Source organism: Pezoporus wallicus, unplaced genomic scaffold, assembly GCF_028554395.1.
Source record: "Pezoporus wallicus isolate ANWC-B61680 ecotype Strahan unplaced genomic scaffold, APGP_CSIRO_Pwel_v1 contig_7274, whole genome shotgun sequence".
Classification (NCBI taxonomy): Eukaryota; Metazoa; Chordata; class Aves; order Psittaciformes; family Psittacidae; genus Pezoporus; species Pezoporus wallicus.
In genome coordinates this window covers 380217-403884 of record NW_026637137.1, presented here as the reverse complement: position 1 = coordinate 403884, position 23668 = coordinate 380217, and the positions used below count along the sequence as shown (strand labels likewise).

The 23668-nt window shown below is 37.8% G+C and overlaps 1 protein-coding gene across 1 annotated transcript in view; it reads left to right on the top strand.

Moving 5' to 3' along the window:
* Positions 1–23668, top strand: part of CNTN1 (contactin 1) — a 138703-nt gene that overhangs the window by 81997 nt on the left and 33038 nt on the right. The window contains exons 13-17 of the mRNA XM_057403655.1: positions 1911–2086; positions 11493–11613; positions 15908–16066; positions 19942–20091; positions 23242–23312. Coding sequence (XP_057259638.1) covers positions 1911–2086; positions 11493–11613; positions 15908–16066; positions 19942–20091; positions 23242–23312 — 677 coding nt within the window. The remainder of the gene's footprint in view (positions 1–1910; positions 2087–11492; positions 11614–15907; positions 16067–19941; positions 20092–23241; positions 23313–23668) is intronic.

Sequence of the window (23668 nt, the reverse complement as noted above, 5' to 3'; positions counted from 1 at the left end):
ATACATTTTTTAATGTCTGTTCCAGAAATCATGCTAGATGTGACAACTCAATGCCACGATATTGATGTACTAATGTAAGAATTAATCTATATCATCAGATCATATGAAAGCATTTTTCTGGTTGATTTATACCAAATTTATTGTACCAAATTAATTGTAAGACTTTTATTTTGCTTAATCAGATTTGATTAATAATTGCTATTACTCTTTATCATCCTTTTTCAGCTTTATACATCTTAATATTGCCCTCAGGCATTTAATTATTTTGAAAGATTATGTAAATAAATATCCAGCCCCTTAATAACTCTATCATACCTTCTAAAGGCATTTGCTTACTAAATTCACACAGTGAAACACTTAAACAAAATGTTTATAAACCTTATAAACTTAGACATACAAAATTTTAAAATTTTGGAGAATTCTGCTCCAATTTGTTTAAAAAGACAAACCAAAAGATTATGACATCTCCCTTGCATCACCGCAGAAACAGAAGGGGTCAGACGGCATACTTCAAATTTATTTTCACATTGTGGACAATGATAAGAGTTGGCAAAGAATGCTTTGAAGATGATATTCCCAAGAATTGTGTGGCACATAAAACTTCTCAGACATTGTGCATGACTATGGGAATTTTAACAGTCAAATCTGAAGCTGACAGGCACTGCAAATGTGATGGGTTTTCCCCCACGCTGTTTGTTCACTGCCACAGGATTGGTAGAATACTTTATGCAAATATTTAGAACATCACTGATGGCAGAACCAAATGGTGAATGCACTAGAATGCAGCGCGTATGCTAAGCATGTGTCCATAGCTAAGACTTTAAAGATCAGATGTTAAGAGTTTGCTCCAGTGCACAATGAGATGCTCCATTCTGCAAAAGCCAGTAGTTGTGCCATCCTCATAGCCTCTGTACTAAGCAGGTTTTACATTACTTGGGAACGGGAAGGTTTCTCTCAAAGGCAGGTTGACAAGTAACATTGGGTTTATTGAGGATTTTTTGCTGTTCTGTATATTATGAAGTGTAGTGTGCTCCTTGGATCATGCTCAAACCTAGGTCTTAGCTAGTAGCAATAGCTTTTTCTTTTGGCTATTGTCTTCCAGGTTTTGGTACTCTATTCCCATTCTCATACTAGTGGGAAAGTTTTATGTCATGGCATAAGGAAGATGCTCTGAGGCTTTTTGCTTTATGATAAGATTTGAAAGAAAAGAAACAGGTCTCACTGATCCAGTGAGTCCTTTCCAGAGCAGTGTTGTTAATTTGCCATAGGAGATTGATGAATGCACCAAGATCTCTAGGAAGTGTCATGAGATCTCTGCCTTTTTGTTTTCTTCTTTCTGTATCAGTATGTAACATTGCTGGAAGACACACAAATTTCTTCCTTTTGTTGTATTATTTTCTCTTCCTTTCCACATGTAGGTATTTGCATAGTTTGCTATGCATCCATTCTATTGTTTCTCAGTAGATAAATTAAGATCTCAATCCCTGCAGTACTCCAGTAGAAATCTGACTCAGCCTGACAACTGAGTAGAACTTTCCATTCGTTAGACAGGTTTTAAAACATAAGAAATATTATTAAAACAAGAAATGCCACACAAGTCACATAAGATTCATTATGCGTCTTCTTTCTACCTGAGATAGTCAATGAGTAAAAATAGCTTTAAATAGGCAGTAATGTGATTCAGAGACTGAAACAGCCAGTGTCAAAGGACAGAAGTTAGGCATTTCAGTTGTAAAAGGTTTCCTCTGTTCTCTTTATTTTGGTCCTTCGAAATGTGGCTGCGTGAATAACATGTAAAGCAGACTTTGAGGGAGCAGTTCTATATATAATCAAACAATTATGGAGCTGAGCTTGCATTTGGATAAACATTTATTTATTGGAATTTTCCATGTTTGCTGTTAACTTCACAGAAGCTACAAGGATTACTTTAGCTCCATTGAATGTTGATGTCACCGTTGGAGAGAATGCTACCATGCAATGCATTGCATCCCATGATCCCACATTAGACCTGACATTTATTTGGTCTCTAAATGGCTTTGTAATAGATTTTGAGAAAGAGCACGAACATTATGAAAGGAATGTCATGGTAAGATACTATAGATCCTTATCTAATATGTAAAATACTAGGGGTTTTTTTTATTGTGAATAGCAGTCTTTTCTGTTTTACTTTTTCAATTGTGTTGGTCCAGGTCTAGAAAGATGCACTAGGCTAAGAATGTGAAATAAAATCACAGTTTAGACATTTTACAGACATGTAGACACTTGCAGGTAGATACCTGAAATCAGATATCGTAATTAACATAAGCATTTTGGTACTTCAGTTAAATCCCAGTGAATAAAACTGGTAAGTTGGTAGCCTTATCATAAACAGGGTACAAATTATCTTGGAAATGTGTGCATATGCATTCACTTTTCCTTACTCATGTTTTTCTCATCAACATTTCTGGTATTTGGCACAAAACCGGGCCAGATGGTGGGTAGGAGTCAAACGGTCTGTAAGCACTGAGAAAGAAGAGTTAGTGTGAAGGCTAAACAAGTTAATACAAAAACAATAATTTTGGCATATAGAAAGAGGAATCATAAATCTTTCATGCTTGCATGTGTGGTTATCTCTTTATAGTTGTCTATCAGGATTATTCAAAATTACTACCTTGATTAGAAAACCCTTCTCGTTATGTCTACTCAAAAGCTGACTTATCTAATATTCAACAACAACCTCAGAGTGGTTACCCACATATATATGTACTTATTCTGTTATTCTGGGTTTAAATGATACAAAAATCCTCAATATAGATACTTTTGGAGTGTGTGCTACCAAGAGGAACTGTGAAGGTGGAGAGAAAATATTGCTAATGGTACCTGTAGTGTCTGGGATCACCAGGGATCATATTCAGTTTCAGCTCTGTGTTCAAAATGATGTACCATGTAACGGTGCCTCCTGCAGAGTATTTCTCATAGGCTGGAAATATTCTTTAATTTTCCATGGAGATTCTTTCTCTCTGTTTTTCAATATCTGTTTGTGAGATGTTTCAAGCAGAACTGTCTTAGACTGGTTTGGAGCAATCCAGTCCTTTGAGCAGTCAGCCTGCTCTGTTGCTGAGTTGTGAACATCCCTGTGAAGTCACACTGCACTCTTTCAGTGAGAGACAAGTCCTTGTCAGACAAGCCAGCAGAAGTAAACTAAAATCAGCTGAAAAACATTGAAACCTAAAGACATAAATCACTTTGTGCCATAAATTTCTCCAAAGTCTATGTCCAAACTCAGCAGCAGGGTGCTAAGCAGTTTGTAGTGTTGTGTTGTTTCAGAAATTTCAAAGTCTATAGACCTTCACTAATACACTGGGATCTTTAAAAACATTTTCTGCAAGTGGCTATTAAGCTGCACTTTTGATAGGTTTATATCTGCACTTTGGTACTAATCAATGCATCAGACTTTCTTGAAAATGTTTGACTCCTGTCCTAATGGCATTAGTTTGTCCTTAGATAAAGGACTTTCTCTGTCGTATGTTGAACAAAAGTTTTTATATCATTGACATACACTTTTGGGTCTTCCTCTTAATAATGAAAATAAAAAGGAAATTGAATTTTTTTCTTTTAGGGGAAATTAATTCTGAAATGTAATACCAATTTTACAGCACTTTCTAGCAAAGCACTTCAAATGAACAAATATGGGCCAAATAAGGGCCTTAGCAAGTGTATAAGGTGTCATTTTCTGTGAAGATTGACTTAATACTTAGTTTCCTGGCCACCTGTTTCATCTTCCAGCTAGCCAGTGGTCCTAGGTCTCCTGGCCCCAAATTCTGATTAACTCCACAATATTTTAGACACCTTATTGGACTGCTTTATTTCAAAACCAAATTAGTGTAGCTTTGCTAAGCTTACTTGGTCTCTAAAGACCTTCCATAGTCTGCAGAGGGAGAGAAAGAGGTGGTTTACTTCATGTAGGTGTTGAATCTCAGGCTGAATGATTTCTTCTTTCAAAAGATTCTAGAGATAGATACTCCATAGGATGAGGAAGTAGCTGAAAAGATACTAACTCTTAATTCACTTAGTTAAAGTTAAGTAGGTTAGATCCAAACATCAATTAATTTATTTGTCATTGTGTAGCTCTGTCTTCATACACATATTTCTTAATCTGGTGTGTTCCTTTTGCACTTGATCATTAGTGGTAGAAGTTATTTTAACAGGGGCAGATTCCTGTTTTGCATTCCTAAGCCTTATTTTTGGGCTTTCAAATGCAAAGCAAGTACAGATCATCTCTGTTTCTTCTCCACAGGCAGCTCAGTCTTTCTCAGCCAGGAGAGAAGGAACAGTAAGACTGCATGTGAGGTCTAGAATTGCTATTTGTAGTTATTTGTGGATTCGGCACTGAAGTAGTAACAAATGCAGAATTTTTAAACAGCTTCAACAAATACAATAAAAAGGTTTATGTAGGATGTAATTAAGAGGAATATACATTTCCAGTATTTCTGTTTCATTGATTTAGTATTGTAATATTTTAGTATTGTATTATCTTGCATTAAGGGTTTTCCTCCTTCACATGCTAGCAAAGGGATTTTCTCCCGCCTACCACTTCTCTCTGGCAGTTCTGAGCTCAAGTCACTGGGTGGCAGGTTTGCTCAGGCTTTCTTGGGTGCGAAGTCGTAAGCTGTTGTGCATTCGGCAGCAGCAGCCCCAGCTGCTACCCAAGCCTTCTCAAACAGAAAAGAAAAAAATTACTCCATCATGAATATTAGAGTTACTGTTGTGCGTGCTCTCTAAGCTGTAATTTCCTGCTCATGAGGGATCTTCATCTGTCTTCCTGGTAATATCACTATTAATTTATGTGACAGCGTAGATCAACATGCTGAAAATTGATACAGCCACAGTATTCAGTTCTCAAAATAATACTAATATTGTTGTCACATACACATAATGGAATGCTAATGAAATTCGTGTAAATACCTGCGTAAGTCTTCTTTCTTTAAATGGAAGCTTTTGTATCTCCATCATTGCTGAAGGCAAAACTAATTTGCATTACATTAGTACTAAAACTCATTTATCAAAAGAACATTTGTCAGTGCCATTTTTATTTCCTGTGACAGTGATATTTAAAATGAAAAATATATGTATGAATTGGTTAGCTTTCAAAAAGTTAAATTGAGTCTTCAAAATCTGACTATTAAAATTGATTGCTTTTGATTTATGTGTGGTTGTTCCTCCAATTTTTTAATTGAGGAACTAAACATTAACACATCCTTTCAAGCCTTGTAGAGATACAGCATTTCAAGTAGTCTAGAAAACTCTAATGTTCGGTCATTTGTTATTTATAGATCTGCTTTTTGTCATATATATTTAAAGATTGAAAAGCAGACTTATATTTAAAAAAAAATATACACTATCCAACTAAGTATATTCTTTTAAGTTTATTACAAAAAATTATCTTTAAAATGTGAAGGGGTGAATTTTTTTTACACTTTTTGAGCCCTACCAGTCCATTTGTATGGGTAGTCAGGAAGAGGACCTCCATAATTTAACAGGCTCAGGTCAGAAACTTGTACATAAGCTTAGGAAGAGTACAAATGTAGGTTCTAATAGTCTTAGTCACATATAGACATGCATACGTTTTAAAATGCTTTCCATACCATCAGTATTCCTGTGTTTGCTGCTCTGCTTATTAGTTGTCTTAAACTGTATCAGTGGACCTGAAAACCTGATATTTTTCTCACCACTTTATTGTTAATAAGTTAAATTAAATTGCCATATAATGGTTCTGGAACTTGCCTAATTGCAAATAACTTTCTTTTATATGAATTAAAGAAAGAGGAAGTGTTGGTGGAAAAATACAATAAGGCTGGAGGATGAGTTTTGTCATAGAGACAATTGACTTGTTGTTTGCTCACATTTTCTCATATTAATGAGAATTATGAGAGTAATGAGACTCTTCAAAAGCACTGTCTCAGTATAATGCTTCCAATGCCTTGATGTATTAGGAAGACACTTCAGACATGAGTGAATTAGAAGTCACATATTTGGCCAGGTTTGGGTAAAATTTGGAGGCAAGGGGCTAATAACATAGCGAGTGTGGGATGAGAAGGCTAGAGTCAGTGGTTAAGATCAAGGAGGGGAAGGAAAGTAGAAGGCACAGTGCTGAGGGTGAAGCCAACAAACAGCTCTGGCAGAAGCCTTTGAAGAAATCTGTTATTAATCCAGTGCTATTTCCAGCACAAAGAAATGTAGAGGATCAAGATATGCCAACTTTTGTGCAAGAATTATAAAAATACACTGCAAAATCAGTTGACTGTATATTTATGTGCTTGTGCAACTTTGCAAACTCCCAAGTCCGCATACCATTGCTAGTTAGGTAACAGGAGCTGAGAAAATCAGGTGTGAGCAGTACTCAGAGAAATGTAGTTTACAGTGTATTGTGATTTTTTATTATCAGCTGTAAAGTTGTAAACCATGAGTATAAGTGACCAAGTACTAGGCTTTTCTGCTGTTGGAAATAGCAGGGCAAATTCCCACAGGGATGCTGGTACAAAGCACAGTATCCTCAGGCATTCTCAGTGGTATGCTGAATGGAGAAGAATAATATGTTTGTTGGAAACATTTCCCGGTCCGCATTTCAGGGGTAGAATTAGCACTGTACTTCCTTTACATATAAATATAGTTCACTGAAGGAAGAGATTCTTCAGTGGCAAGGACTGTGTCATCGTTATCCTGCTGGGTTTTTTATTTACCCATAACTTTTATGCCAGCTGTGTTTATAAAATAGTAAGGTAAGCTCTCCTGTGAATAAGATTGAGACAATAGAGCTGTACTGGTGGTGTTGTCACCATGTCATCTCTGATGTCAATATCAAGAAAACAGCTCTAATTACATTTACATTACCATTTGTCAACAGCTATTGGGTTATCTCTTCCAGTTGGTTCTACCACATAACACATCCTCTACTGGCAAGAACAAGCAACTCACATGAACTCAGCAAAGACTTAAACGATTTTTAGGTACAGGTAATAGAAAAAGATGTTTTAAGTTATTGCTAGCTTTGAATAAGCTGGTCTCATCACCAAGAATCCCATCTCTTCCACATTACTTCTTATCGATTCTCTTATGATCTTACCTCTATTGTGTATTAAACATCTCTGAAGCTCAGAAATTAATTTTCAAACCTGAATTTAAAAAAAAAAAGACTATCTCTGCTTACCAGGTTCTTCTATTTCTGCCAAGTTAATTTCATTATTATAAAGAGCTTGTTAGCTTCATATTGACATGAGTTCCTTTATTGTTGCTATTGTTATCCAAAAGATGTGGATACTGCTTTTAGTCAGAAGTCTGGATTCATGTAAATTATTTTTGATCACACAGGGGCATATTCTGATGGTTTTCAGTAATTTAGTGCACTGGCAAAGGTGATAGTCAAAAGAGAACAATGAATCTCAGAAATAGGTCTTACAATTCTATTTTCGACATCACTATTAAAGCATAAATATAGGGCTCATATGATGAAAGTCTTTGCTTGAAACTTGGTAAATAACTGCGTGGTGTACCACAGATACCCTTGGAACATCCCTGAGTATTGCTATCACTATTTCCAGCCTGTGATTCAGTTTTCTCTGAGTTAAGGAAGGCATTTTTAAACTTAGCCAAGCTGAGGTTTTTGAATGAAAACATACAGTGCATTCATATCTAATTTGTGGACAGAACTTGCTGATGCCCATGCTCTTTATTTGCTTTGTAAGCTCTTCTTTTACCACCAAGAGCTTAGGCTTCTTCTGAATTATGGAAAGCTTCATCACCAACTGCATAAAACCTTACTCCAGGAGAGCTTCTTAACCAAGAAGATACAGTACCATATCTGTGTATTGATGATTTTTAAATTATGCTACGTTTTCCCATCTGTTTTGCAGCATTTAGATTTTCAAGACCAACTTCCCATAAGGAAATGAATGTTAGAGCAAGTATATGAGCTCATCATTAATAATATAATAAAGTATTTTAATTAGAGTGCTAACATAGGGATTAATAAGTCCTAAGCCTATTAAAAAATTGTAACCATTTGTATTGAATTAATAATATGATTATGAGAATTCTAAGTTTATGTAGTTTTTCTAAACCCTATTGCTTTACCCAGCGTTTGCTTACATTTATTTGCAGATGAAAGTGCAAGCAATGATCAGAGATTCACAGGCAGTGTGTTCTTTCTAGGATGACATTTACTGTTAATGAACTAAAGCTTTATAGAGCAGTCAAATAGAATCATAGAATCATAGAATAGTTAGGGTTGGAAAGGACCTTAAGATCATCTAGTTCCAACCCCCCTGCCATGGGCATAGACACCTCACATTAAACCATGCCACACAAGGCTTTGTCCAACCTGGCCTTTAACATCGCCAGGGATGGAGCATTCACAACTTCCCTGGGCAACCCATTCCAGTGCCTCACCACCCTTACAGTAAAGAACTTCTTCCTTATATCCAATCTAAACTTCCCCTGTTGAAGTTTTAACCCATTACCCCTTGCCCTGTCACTACAGTCCCTAATGAAGAGTCCCTCCCCAGCATCCCTATAGGCCCTCTTCAGATACTGGAAGGCTGCTATGAGGTCTCCACGCAGCCTTCTCTTCTGCAGGATGAACAGCCCCAACTTTCTCAGCCTGTCTTCATACAGGAGGTGCTCCAGTCCCCTGATCATCCTCGCGGCCCTTCTCTGGACTTGTTCCAACAGTTCCATGTCCTTCTTATGTTGAGGACACCAGAACTGCACACAATACTCCAGGTGAGGTCTCACAGACAGAAAGCTCTTCGTCTCTTTTATTAAAACCAAAACCTAAAAACCCAAACACAAATACACCACTCCCCCCTCCCCCCCCCCCCCGCAGGAACTGAAAACTCAAGGAGTTTCAACTACTGTGGTTTCTTTATCATAATTTTTCTGAGGGCAGATGAGCAGGTAGACATCCTCTCTGCTCCTGTAGAAGTACTGACACTCCCACTGATTTTTCTTCCTGAAAGCCATTGACAGCAAAAGGAAGCACAGTCGAGAAAAAAGGCTTGTATGTGGTTAGTGAGGCAGCCAGTCAGTGCTCCCTTATGCAGTAATCCCTACAGGTTTTCAAAGGATGCTATCCTTGAAGGCAGTCCCCCTGAGGTTCCATGAATAAACTGAGGGACACCTGCACAGAAATGCCACTGCCCCAGACTCACCTCATCTCTGCATCCTGCCTGCACTTTGGCAAATTAGATAAAAGCCCTGACATACTAGTCTTGAGTGTGAAGTGTGAATATATATATATAACTCTATAGACACATGGGCATAGTTTAATAATAGCTAATAGAAAAATGTTCAGAAATATCTCAAGAATATTGGATTGTTCACTGATCCAACTAATCTGATCATTGCTAACTACACTTGTGTCACTCAAAAATTGAAAAGGTACAGTGTAACCTGCATTTCTCTCTGACCCTATTAAGGCAATTGCCTGAAGTATTGCTGGCCAGAATTACATATTTTATTTCACATGTGCTTGATTCTCCTTTTATCCAATCACCGGTTTACCTCAGGAATTTCTTAAAGATACGGATTCTTATGTTGGATTAAAAAAAAAGTAAAAATTAGTGTTAACATATTTCATTTTGTGATGAAATTTTATGCCAGCAGAATTTGAAGCTGGCATCCAAAATCCTTGCTGGAGTTTGGAAAGGAAAAGTATAGTTTTATCTGGTTATTTTCATCTCCCCTAAATAGAGAGTCTCAACTGGCATTCTAGTTTCAGAACATTTGGACAGATATAACCTTACTTCCCCACTGCCCCTACCTCCTTCCAATCAGGGTACATAAACTGTATGGCATAGCTTTATTTTATTTCTTCATAATGTCTAAATGCAGAGACGCTAATTTCAGCCCACAATATTTGAGATTGTATTGAAGGTCTTTGTTGTTACCTAGAAACTTTCATGGTAACACTAGTTCTTACACCTAGATACTTGTCAATTTCCATTTTACGTACCATTTTGCATCTGAACTCCTTTTGTTCCTGTGAAGGTTTCTCAGTGTTTGGGTTGTTTGGGTTTTTCTTAATTATATTTCTGAACAATGTGCAGTGAATTAGGGAATCTGAATGTTGCCCCTTTTGGTATAGTGAGGTATACATCCAGCTGTTAATCTTTTGTAGCATTTTGACTTATATGAAAGTATTTTTCTGCAATAAAATCCAGGGTAGGTAAGCAAAATATTTCAAGTGCATTATTTTTAAACATTTTTATAAATGTCTTAATATAAAATGTGGTTTTCATTGAGAATAGCTGTGGCATATGTAATGCTCTCTGCTCTACTCCTTGTTTTACAGGTGCATACCTAGTTAATCAGTGGGTTCACAGAAGTGTCATAGGACAGAAATATTTTATTCAGTTTGCTTATCTGTACAACCACAGGTAGCAGCAGATAGTGCACCATCTGCAAACACAGCTATATATTTTCCTAGTAGTTCAGCATTATTGAAGAGTGTTGAGGAAGAATTAGGGTCTGTGATGGTGATGATGATGAGTGTATGAGCCTAACTGAATAGTAGATTTCTTCCCTGAAGGTCTTGCTGCCATTTGCCAGGCAGCAGGGAGAGCTGAACCAGGGAAAAAGCAGGGGCCTCACCAGCAAGGTTAGCTGTCCACTCAGCAGGTCAGGATTGGGTGTGCCATGATGGGAGCTGTAGCTCTGATGGGCCCTGCAAGGAAGCATTTCAGCTCCACAGCAGCTCCGCAGCAGGGGATCGGCCCTCCCTGAGGCTTAACTTCAGTGCTGTCTGTGTGCACCCATCCCAGGTCACCAAAGGAAGGGGCCACCCTGGACTATGCTGTCTCAGTGCTGGCCCAGAGCCCCTGCAGCCCACCCTCCCAACACGGGGGCTACAGTTGCTGTCATCAACCTGTACATTACCAGCAGGGATGGTCTTTCCTCTAAGGAGATGTGACATCGTTTGTTCACAGTTGCTGCATTTTAGTATCTCTGGTGCATGTTTATTTAGGCTGTGATTTTAGCCTCTCTGAGATAAAAACTTTCGTACTGGTTTAATGCTTGTAAAGGAGGAGCCAAGCAGTATCCTGCTCTGTTAGTAGAACTCCATGATGTTATCGTATAAACATACATAAAAAGGCAAGTAATGGTGCAGAAAATTTATCTGGCTGCTCTTTATGAAAAAAATTTTTAACTAAATTTAATGTTCAGATATGGGCTTCGCAAAGGAAAAGGGAGATGATGGCTTGTGAAAAAACATTTACTAACACACCTGGGTTTTGTCATGTTCAGTAAAGAGCACATCTCCTCGGGAAACACAGGGTAATTTCAATAGCTGTTGTATAAATCAGATGTATCTTTGAGGGTGATCTGTTCTCCAGGTAAGCACTTGCTTTTTGGAAATAGCAACCACTGTATTATCAGCTGGGAGGAATGTGTAGACAGGTATCACATTGGTGTACAGGAATGTTTATCAGCTTCACGAAGTGCTTTTTTTGTGACAGATTAAATCCAATGGTGAGCTGCTCATTAAAAATGTTCAGCTGCGGCATGCAGGGAGGTACACATGCACTGCTCAGACCATTGTGGACAACTCCTCAGCTTCAGCTGACCTTGTGGTAAGAGGTAAGGTTCTGCAGGTAATACAGAAACGTGTCTGGTTTTCACCTGGACAAGCAGTGTTTCTGGTTGTTTGTCACCATAAAATGAGAAATTAAAATGGGGAGTGAATGAACATGCAAAATCCTTAAAGTCCACTCTGGGCACTGATTCTGTTCCAGATGTTTAGAGGTCCAACTGAACACATGTTTTCCTGAAAAGCAATAAATATTTTTTATTATTAATATTTCCCTTATGTTACAGTAATTTTTTGACAGTTTAATTTGGGCTTCATTATTCGAAAATTATTTTAAGTATCATTTCAATGTATCCACTGTATAATATCTTTAAGAAGTCACTTCTTTTTTTCCCATAAAGCTTTACAGATTAAATTATTGTGTATAATGGTAGACCTACATTAAAAGGATTCCTAGTTTTGAAATGAGAGAAACCAGGACATTTGGGGTTAAGGTTACCACTCCATTATTAACTAGTTCACATTTGTTAAGTGCTAATGTGGTCTCAAAACACTGTGCTTGTACATAGGGTATGTCCTACGCATCTGTTATGATTTGTGGTTTCAATAGCATGAGTTAATTCATGTCCTTTGGGTATTTTACTCTGTTTTGTGCCTAAAGGTATAACAGGTTCTGAAGCGCTAATGCACTCTAATGCTGACAATTCAAAGCAGACGTACTTGGAGCCATGTTGTTGTCATGTTTTGCCCCATGTTTTGATAATACTAAAGAGCTGTATAGCAGAATCAAGACACAAATCTAGCTTGTGCCTTGATTCTGAATCTGTCATCTGAGGATGCTGTGGATTTTCTGTATTTCATTTTTGCTGGGTCTTAACAGACAGTGAAATGTCATCAGTTTTGGATGAAATGTCAAAGCAAATACGGAAGTGGTGAAACTGGGAATGCATCTACAAAGAGAAAGAGAAAGGCCTGCTCATGCGCCTTAGTATTATGTAAGCAATTTATTTCAAAAATAAAAAGAGAGATGAGATGAAATGTTACCAAGCTTCTGATTCTTCCTCCAACCTGGTAATTATAATTAGAATCATAGTTCTGAGATTGTTTGAAGAAATTAGCATTCATTTTATGCTCAACATTTGGATTTTAATACAATGAACACTGTTCTGCTTAGTGCTGAGTAATTCTCACTACGATTTTTGTCAGTGGAAGACTCGGCGCCTTACAAGGCAAACTTAAATATCTGATGAAATATGACAAAAGTTGACATTATAGTTTCACTGCATTTGTAGGAAGAAGCAACAGCAGAATATGAAAACATAGAGCATCTTCTCAATGAAGTAGTAAAGGATGACCAATGTTCACGCAGGCACATGATGATACTTTGACACAAAACTATTTGTGTGACCTTGGAGTATTAACGTTGCTCTTGTGTCCAGGAGACTTGCTAGTGATATTAGTACACTGAAGACTCTCAGGCCCCTAAGTTCCCCACCCAGCCTTAATGACTATGACCAGCCTCACCAGGACACCCATCCACACAGCTACCCATAGGCCCATGAGCCCTCTTAAGCTGAGCTCTGGACCTTTCGCCCTGGCTGGAGCTATGTTACAGACATACCTGCTTCCAGCTCTGTCTCTGACATGCTTCCTGGTTGGGCTTCAGACCTATGTAGTAGGTAGCTTGCCTCCTGGATGGACGGCTTGGGTATATGCATTAGTTTGTCACCTGAATGCACGTGATTCATTGCTTGCAGTACCAAGCACTGCCATATCAACACCCAGCCCTGCTCACTGTATTCAGATCCTGCAGGACTGCGCCCCACTGTTGAAGGAACTACCAATCCTTGCATTACTCATGGGTCCTGAATCATTTTTCCTGAGGGAACATCTGGCCCTTGGTGTTTCCTGACACGTGCCATTTTCAGAAACTTTGATAGTGAGGTGGGAAGCTGTAAGAGGTAACTCCTAAAAAAGGAGGAAAAAAGGTCCTGGCACTGATAAACCTTTTCATATCTTCCATCTTGAGGGCTTTTGAAATGAACAATCTTGCAGGAGAGCATGTCTCTCAGGCCATACCTACCTAAGAGCTGGGCTAGCAAGTAGACACATTACCAGGGAGGAGTTGACTAAAGACCCTCATCTTAAAAATCAGCTTTTTGCAACAACTTCTACTTTGTGCGTCAGTGAAGAGTAAGAGGCAGTTTCCCATTGCATGTATTATGTAGTAGTACATGCATAAAATGTAGATGCATGTAGTCCTTGCCTTGAAAGGGAGGTCCAAGGACAGCTAATTAGTAGATTAGTTTTTAATGCCAGTATTTGAATTTTAATAGAAATTGGTTATGAGCAATCCAGTAGTCAACTGAAGTGTATTTTTCCAAGGATACTAAATGGGAACTCTTCTTGGATCTTAGAAAAAACAATCAGGAATTTGAATGTCGATGTCAAAGTCATAAGCTATATCCAAACAGATTATGTGTCCATGGTCTTTTTTTTTTTTTTTTTAACTAATGGCATATATATTCTTTACATAACCAGTCTAAATTTCAATACTTTTGGAGTCAAGAATGGAATCACTTGGTCGTTATAAGGATAAATAAGTTGAATGCAAGGAACAGCAATATATGGTAGTATGGGGTTTTTTTTTTTTTTAATTCAGTTAGTTTTATTTTATTCCTTTTGCTCAGATTTATAGAGAAAATAAAGAGCTCGAGAGCTGAAGATAAGTTTGTCACACTTCGTGTTTAGATCTGATGTAAAAATCTCATTCCATTCTTTTTGTTGAGTTGTTTTTGTTTTGGTTTTCTGTGGTCTCTCTGTAAGTACTGCAGAGAAATATATCCTGTTATTGTTTGGTTTTTAAATATGTCCTGGGACCAGTTCAATCAGATTGTTGGATAATTACCTGAATCATGTTGGCTTATTATAATCTCTGAATGTGGAATCAGAAAATACTTCTCAATAGTTCTAATGCATTGCCTCTGCTTTTACACACCACTTGATATATATCACATAACTGTGTACCGTATAAAACAGAAGCATAATAACAAAACCAGAAGAGTTAACGTTAAAAGAATGATCTGAAAATATCTATAGGCCAAGCTTGTTAGTAGGTACTAAGCTTTGGGTTACAGAAATACTGTAAGTTTGAGGGGTTTTAGTACAATTTGCTGAACATTGTGGTGTCTTTGCAGACAAAGATTCCTATACTCACAGATGTATGCACCTGCATCACTCTCTTCTTAGCTTTCTAGTCCATGAAAATAATCACCTGTTCCTTTTGATCTACATATTTTAGCCGCTCTTTGGGGGACCAAGTCACAGCACAATGAAAGTGTTACCCACACAAAACAGAGGAGTGGGAGCAGTAGTAATCAATCAGAAGGAAATCTTTAACATTTAAAAAATGCACCAAGAAAAATGCAAGCATTCACTTCAGCAGTTTTTCTCTGTCATTATTGTTCAGAAATAAAACAGACGAGCTTTGGTGAAGAGATGTAATGCCATTTATTAGGTTTAGTGATACACCTGGAATAAACAGGCAACTTTTGAGAACAGAGGCAAATCTCTCCAGATCTGAAGTACAACAAGCAAACTTAAAGCAAAGTATGGATTGAGAATAATTGCTGTTATGTTAACATATCTATTTTAAGTAGGCAGTTTAATCCAAAATACTGTTTGATACTTGAAAAGCATAGAGATGAGACTGTGAGCTAGTTTAAGACAAGCAACTTCTACCTATAATGATTTAGCTGGGTGCTGGGGGCATAGTAATGTGCCATCAGGCCAACACCGGTATTTAGTTCATGACTTTTTATATTCACTAGAGCCATGAAATTTGAAATTAATCTTTGCAAGTATCTGTCTTTTGAAGAAAAATAAATACTCTTTAGAAATTATTTTACAGGTCCTTCTTGATGATCAAGACTGAAAGGGCAGATGTGGAATGGCTACTTTGTGGAAAATGTTTTCCTTTGGTGCTTCTATTCCATGGTCTTTGTGCGGTGATTCTGGAGCACAGTGGTTGTTTGATTTCACCCATGTAGTTCGCAAGATTGCTTTTAGTTCAGTGACTGTGGTGGATTCCACATTTTGGCATGAAATTCTACTACTTAGGCCAGAGTCATGGAAGTTTCATTTGATATTTGTTAGATGCAAGAGCATTTATCTCTGAATGACTCTGTAGAGTATTAAAATGTATATATTTTTTTCAACCTGTTCTTAAGTAGAGAGTCTCAAAAGCCTTGTATCTTAGAAGTAAAAGTATCAAATATAATGAATGTTCATTTTCAGAATATTTAATTTGTTAATTGAACTGACTGCCATTGTTTTTTATTTCAGGCCCTCCAGGCCCTCCCGGAGGTATAAGAGTAGAAGAAATCAGAGACACTGCTGTAGCACTTACCTGGAGTCGTGGAACAGACAATCATAGCCCAATTTCTAAATACACTATCCAGTCAAAAACCTTTCTATCCGAAGAGTGGAAAGATGCCAAAACAGGTCAGAGTAATGTCAGAAGTAGTAAAGCCAATAGGTTTTTAAGTGTTTGATTGTTAGAAAACTTGTCTAATCAGAAAATTATAATAATAAAAATATAACGGGGATGCTATTAATGTCTGCTACAGGGTTTGGGAGCAGGTACCATCCTGTCAGTAAGTTGTCAATAGGTTTGTTCCGAAGACTTTGAAGGCCTGAACTGGATATCAAGAAATACAGAAAAGAACAGCACAGAGTTTTTACCTGTTTTTTGCCTCTTTCCTTGTTGCTTGAAACATTACACATCAGCTGCTGGAATCATTAAAGATTTATTTACAGGTTAATTTTGATGACAAACAGGTGTCTTTATTTCTATATTTGTTATGCTGAAAGTTGGTTAAAATTGTCTGCCTTTTTCTGGGAACAGGCTGAGTTCCAGTTGCATTAAACTGGCATCCCTAGAGAAAACATAGCTAAGATTATCCTTGTAACCACTGGATGTCATTGTTGTGCCACATAATTGCAGTTGAGGATGCACCTACCTGAACACAGGGCATGCTAATGTAGTTTTTTGCAAGGTTTAACATAAACACATAAATCATTAAAATATTTTTAAACTAGTAGTATCTTTGAATACTTTATAAAGGATAGAATTGCCACAAGCTATAAAGAATTGTCCTGTCAATATGATTATGCCACTGTAATAAATTAAACTGAAGTGAATTCTGTGTAATCAGGGCATCACATACTCAGCATTTCTAAATACTAAGAATAGAAGTAGTTTCAGCTACTGCCTTTCATTTAAGCTGTCCCTTGAAACTACAGAGGTAGATGTCAAAGAAATAGACTGACATATTGGCCTGAAAAATTGTTACATTCTTAAAGTAAAAAGTTAAAAATACTAGGCCTAGTGCCTTAAATCATATTTCTCTCCTAGAATATGTAGTGTATGTAGCTCTATTGTATATAATTACCTCCAGCAGGTAGCACCAATACATAACATGTTAAAGTACCTTGGAAGATAGAACTAGAAGGTCCCAGTTCCTTCCTATCTCTTATAGAATCATAGAATCGTTAGGGTTGGAAAGGACCTTAAAATCATCCAGTTCCAACCCCCCTGCCGTGGGCAGGGACACCTTACGCTAAATCATGTCACCCAAGGCCTTGTCCAGCCTGGCCTTGAACACTGCCAGGGATGGAGCATTCACAACTTCCCTGGGCAACCTATTCCAGTGCATCACCACCCTAACAGGAAAGAATTTCCTTTTTATATCCAACCTAAACTTCCCCTGTTTGAGTTTTAACCCGTTACCCCTTGGCCTGTCAGTACAGTCTCTAATGAAGAGTCCATCCCCAGCATCCCTATAGGCCCCCTTCAGATACTGTAAGGCTGCTATGAGGTCTCCACACAGCCTTCTCTTCTCCAGGCTGAACAGCCCCAGCTTTCTCAGCCTGTCTTCATACGGGAGGTGCTCCAGTCCCCTGATCATCCTCATGGCCCTTCTCTGGACTTGTTCCAACAGTTCCATGTCCTTTTAACGTTGAGGACACCAGAACTGCAGGCAATACTCCAAGTGAGCTCTCACGACAACAGAGTAGAGGGGCAGGATCACCTCCTTCGACCTGCTGGTCACGCTCCTTTTGATGCAGCCCAGGATACGGTTGGCTTTCTGGGCTGCGAGCACACACTGAAGCCGGCTCATGTTCATTTTCTCATCAACCAACACCCCCAAGTCCTTCTCCACAGGGCTGCTCTGAATCTCTTCTCTGCTCAACCTGTAGCTGTGCCTGGGATTGCTCCCACCCAGGTGTAGGACCTTGCACTTGTCATGGTTAAACCTCATGAGGTTGGCATCAGCCCACCTCACAAGTGTGTCAAGGTCCCTCTGGATGGCATTCCTTCCCTCCAGCGTATCAACCAAACCACACAGCTTGGTGTCATCGGCAAACTTGCTGAGGGCGCACTCAATCCCACTGTCAGCACCGAAGGTGTTGAACAAGACTGGTCCCAACACCGATCCCTGAGGGACACCACTCGTTACTGGTCTCCAGCTGGACACTGAGCCATTGACCACAACTCTTTGTGTGCAGCCATCCAGCCAGTTCTTTATCCACCAAGTGTTCTATCCATCAAATTGATGTCTCTCCAATTTAGAGACAAGGATGTTGTGTGGGACAGTGTCAAATGCTTTACACAAGTCCAGGTAGATGACATCAACTGCTCTACCCCTGTCCATCAGTTCCGTAGCCCCATCATAGAAGGCCACCAAATTGGTCAGGCAGGATTTCCCCTTAGTGAAGCCATGCTGGCTGTCACCAAGCACCTTGTTTTTTTCATGTGCCTTAGCATGCCTTCCAGGAGAATCTGCTCCAAGATTTTGCCAGGCACAGAGGTGAGACTGACTGGTCTGTAATTCCCCGGGTCATCCATTTTCCCCTTCTTGAAAATGGGGGTTATATTTCCCTTTTCCATCACCAGAGTAACCATCACTGGCACCACTGCCAGCTTTTACTTAATTTTTTGGCTCCTCCCAGCTTGGCTCAGTCTTCACTTTAATAGGAAAGTCACATGATGAACAGTCCAAATTGATCTTTCATCAGTGTTTAGGCTATCATTTAATGCTGCTAATTTTCAATGTGCGGAACAAAAAAAAATATACTTTGGCGTTGCACTTTGGAATTATTGTTGTTATTGCTACTACCATTATTCCCAACCCAAATCATTCATCTTAGGTTGCATAACATCGAGTGTGTCTACTTCACAATACGGAAATATGTCTGAATGGGTTATGTAACAAGTTGTTTATGTTGCTCTTCCCAGTTAAGGAAATCAGATTCTCATTGTGTTGAGTGTTCATAATTATTCTGGGAATTTGTGACACATTATGATTAAATGAAGAGATTGAATGTGCCCCTTAAAAAGGAATGAAAAATTTATATCATGGCTTGAATGCCATAGGAGGTTTACAGTGGCTCTACTGACTGGACAGAAAAATAATTTGAGTTAAGGATGAGAGAGGCTGGTGGGCAGGAGGAAATAAAATGGAAAGTAGTTTTCTTTCTCCTACAGGGCTTCACTTTGGAATGAAAAATTTAAAGATCATTAGGTAGAGGAACGTTGTGTCACCATCCTTACGCTGACATGCCTGAGTTTTTTTGCAGTCATCACATTTATACTCTAATTACAAATTAACTTCCCAGTGCAGAATCTCTCATTTCTCATCTCCCCCTGAATCCAAGGCTAATTTGACAAACCACTCTTCACCTGCATAATAAATGAAAGCCCTCTGTCTTTCTATAACTGCAGGCAGCTATAGAAACAACCCCTATTGTCTGTGAACTGTAGACAGTCATGAATTACTTATGGTAAAGAAGTCTTTACCCTTGCTGGATCTGAACTAGGTAGCAAGTTGTAACGTGCTCTCTAATAAGGTACACCAAATAGGACTACAATTTATAAATCACTCTTTATCAGCTGATCGAACCCTACATTTGCATGTCTATATCCATGTCTATATCATGAATTTTTATTTTACTGATTTTGCATTCCAGATTTCTCATTGCATTTGTCTGTAGGTAAATTGAAATTCTGCAACTACAATATGTAATTAGTAAGTATATTTCATAACTACATCTACTGTGTTTGCTGGTTCACACCTAGTTAAAACATACAGGTCTCTAAGGGTTTATATTATATAGTGTCATAGTTTCCAAATTCCTAGTTACTGCCATGAGTACTTCTTGTAAAATGCAGTATTCCCAACATACAACATCAAGTTTCTTTCAGTTGTCTCTGTGTGACTGCAGAATAGCAGTAGTTTTGCTGAAATCAACCACATTGTTGGCTGATCCTAGTGTAAAAATGCAGTTTTCTAAAGCAAAATCTTATTTTTTTTTAGAACCAGCAGATATTGAAGGAAATATGGAATCTGCTACTGTGATTGATTTAATTCCATGGATGGAGTATGAGTTCCGGATAATAGCAACAAACACTCTGGGGACAGGAGAACCTAGTATGCCGTCGCAGAGAATTAGAACTGAAGGCGCTCGTACGTAAACAAAATTTTTGTAATTTTATTAATCAATTTTGTAATTTGGTTTTCATTTAAAAAAAAACAAAACAAAACACATTATAAGATGCAAGTCCAGAGAATATATTTTCAGCCACCCACTACTGTAGATTTTAGTCAGCAAATACCAGACCCTCCAGATGTGATAGTATCGAAGCAGACAGGGAAGAAACATCATGATACAAACACCAAATTTGCCTCCATTGCTGAAATAGAAATACACTGTATCTTTCAGAGACCTCTCACTGTATCTATGTCAGGCTGTGTATGCATGAATGCATGCACATTCTTGGGACCAGGGTGCAGGACTTGGGAAAAAACATGCGTATTGAACAAGGAAAATGCACAATTTCTGTTTGGTTTGTATTCTAACTGAAGAATACGCGCCAGGATGTGTGTTATACTGGATAATGCCATTTTTCTGAGATTGAAGGTTTGGAATTGTGTTTTCTCACTCCACATCAAAGATGTGACATTATCTGACTCAACATATGCTCTTACCAGTCTAATTACTCAGTATTAAAATCTCAGAGCATATTTAAGGATATCCTTTAGTCTCAAGCACATCCTTTTTAAAATGAATTTTCAAAAATCAGGAATTAGATGTTGTTATTCAAGATAATACATTTTGAGTTGACTGTACAAAGGAGATAGCAGTGCTCTAGGAGGTGGTGTATCACTGCAAAAAGACTATATACCAGTATATCCTCCTTAACACATATTAACACCAGTATATCCTCTTTAACACATATTAGCACCCATGCGCGACCTAAATATATTTACAATTGTTGTTCCATAGCTTGAGATTTGAAACTAAAATCTCAAAATAAAGTGTTAAAATTAATTTTTGTAATGAAGCCTGCTAGGTCATTACTTTGATTAGACAGTATTTTCAAAATAAAATGTACTTGCATTGCAAATTTCAAGATATTTAATAAAAAAGACCCACATCTGGTCCAGTAAAAATTTTGTTGCTTAAGGAGAAAGGAAATACAAATTTGTTAAATTAATATGGACAGGGAGGGAAAAGCCACAGAACTTTAACACTGAAGTAGAAGGAAATTGCCTATAAAATTGACTACTAACATCAAACACTTTGTGACTTAACAGCTGTATTTGAAGGCCCAGGAATCTAAATGAGACATCTACACATGCTTCCTGGAGTGCTTGGTGCACAGTAAACATTTTTGAAATGTCAGAAAAGAAACACAAAAGGAGGGGGAAATAATGCTCACATGTCGAATAGTGGTAGTGTCCTTCAGTTCACAGTGTTCATGGTATTCGTTGTAACCTCCCAAAAAAAATCCAGTTTTGTAACAGGATGCACAGGATGTAGTGCTTTTGCAAGAGGTAGTTTGTTATCTGATTCCCCATGCACAGCAACATTATCATCTCACAGCAAGACGTTTTTGATGAAACAAAGCAAAATGTTAATGCAGTCTTTCTAGGCATCAGCCAGCACTTCTGGCCATGCCAAAGTAGGGTATAAAGTAGTATAAATTTGCAGATGAACTTCTGTGCCCAAGTGCATTTTCTGCCAGGAGGTGGAATTTGTTATAAGCAGCAATAACAGGATTTGGGTTGGACTCTCAGCTTTCATGGTGCTACAGAACCAGCACTGCATGTGCATTTTCATGTAAATCTGAAGAAGGTAAATATTTTATTGCACCAACAACCCATATCCACACACTGTAGTTATTTTAAACATTTGTTAATCAGTGCTGCATCTTTGTTGTACTGTATGGGTGGCAAATAATGTGTGTTAAACTCAAATGTTATCCGTCTTCTTCTGTTTTGAAGTCACTCTTTTAGATAACTGTAATTTCAGTGACTTTTCTTAGCATGTTAAGAATGTGTGCTATAATTTTTCTTTTTAATGAAATCTGCTTGCTTCATCAATAACACATTTCACAATGATTTCTTGTATTTCAGTGATTCAAAGTCTGCTTTTGTATATATTAGCTTCTGGATATTAGAGTAATTGCCTAAGTATAGCTGTATGAATAAGTAACCTGCTCATAATGGAGAGAGAAACCTGGGTTTGATGGTTGAGAGAATGAGAGAGATTCTCTTGAAAAGGGTAATTTCTAGGACACTAGACAGTCTGTTTTCTCTTCTCTGGTAGCCTGTGTATCTTCTTTGACTACTTAAGCGCTAAAGTTACATGATTATAATAGATAGTGTGACTAGTGTGTATTTCACTAGTAACTAAAGGTAGAGTAATAAGTTCAAGCTTCCTCTGGAATTGTCATGATATGTATGTTTAGTCTCGTTCTCACATAATTTGTTTTCTGAAAGGCCAGAAATAAATAGCACAAACCATGCACTGAATGCTGATTTCAATTTCAAATGTATTCTTACATATTTTTATCCTTACTGAAAATGAATTTATCTCTGCTTTATGTTTCTCCTCAGCTGACCCTCAGAGAAGACCTCAGCAAATATCTTACTTAAATAGTGTGAGAGCATTTAGGAGCTATCCCCTTACTATCTTGTGACATTCACTCAGTGGAGAAAATGCCTGATCATATAAGAATTTCTAACACAAAGAACATGTTCATGTAGATAGGGCATATAGTTAATGCATCTACCCATTCTGAACATGCCAATAAAGAAGAAGTATGCCGCTAATCTACAGTAGGATTAGGTTGCCAGATGCTTCAAAGATATAGCCATGGGTTTAATCTTACACATTGCAAGTAAATTCATTGAAGTAGATGAAGCTGATCACAGTCTGTTAAGGTAAATACATGTGTAAGTAAGTCCTGAGTGCTTGAGCTCTTGGCATACCGACATATGAGGAAGCGCAAGAACAATGTGCAGTGCTTCTCTGAGGACCTATGAGGAGTATTGAGTTTCTAAATATTTGATTAAATATTTGTAGAGCATAGAGTTAAAAAGAAAAATGATTGCTGGCTATGGTTACAACTGGAATATTTCCTGCAGCAGTAGCTATATATTAGACTTGTAAAGACCACAGGTTCTGACAGCTGGTACAGACTATCGTTATTTTAATTGTGTGTGCCATGAGTGTTCATTGGGTACTGTAAAAAGAAATGTAAATAGTGATATTTTACTGACTGCATACTTTGTAGTAAGTAAGTTTTGTCATCTCTTCTATTTTTCTAGCACCTAATGTGGCTCCTTCTGATGTTGGAGGAGGGGGTGGAAGCAATCGAGAGCTGACAATAACGTGGATGGTAGGTACTGCACTAAGATGCAAAAAGCCTGTGCTTACTTGTATCTGATCTTGCTCCTTCTGATACCCATGGAAGGTTTGTCACTGGCATCTGTGAGAGCAGGATTTGTACACAGTATATAAGTTTTCAGATTTTTCTCATAAAAATATGTAAAAAGGAATGAAAAAGACAAAATTTTAGATGTTTATAAATTGGACATTTCTAAAATACAATTTAAAACATTCTCTGAGTATGCTTCAAAGTGTTTGAAATAATGCATTGATTTAACCACATTTGAAAATTCTTTATATTGTATCTTTGTTTGAGGCTTATTGTAAGTTATAACTTAATAACGTACAGATTTCCTTACTACAACT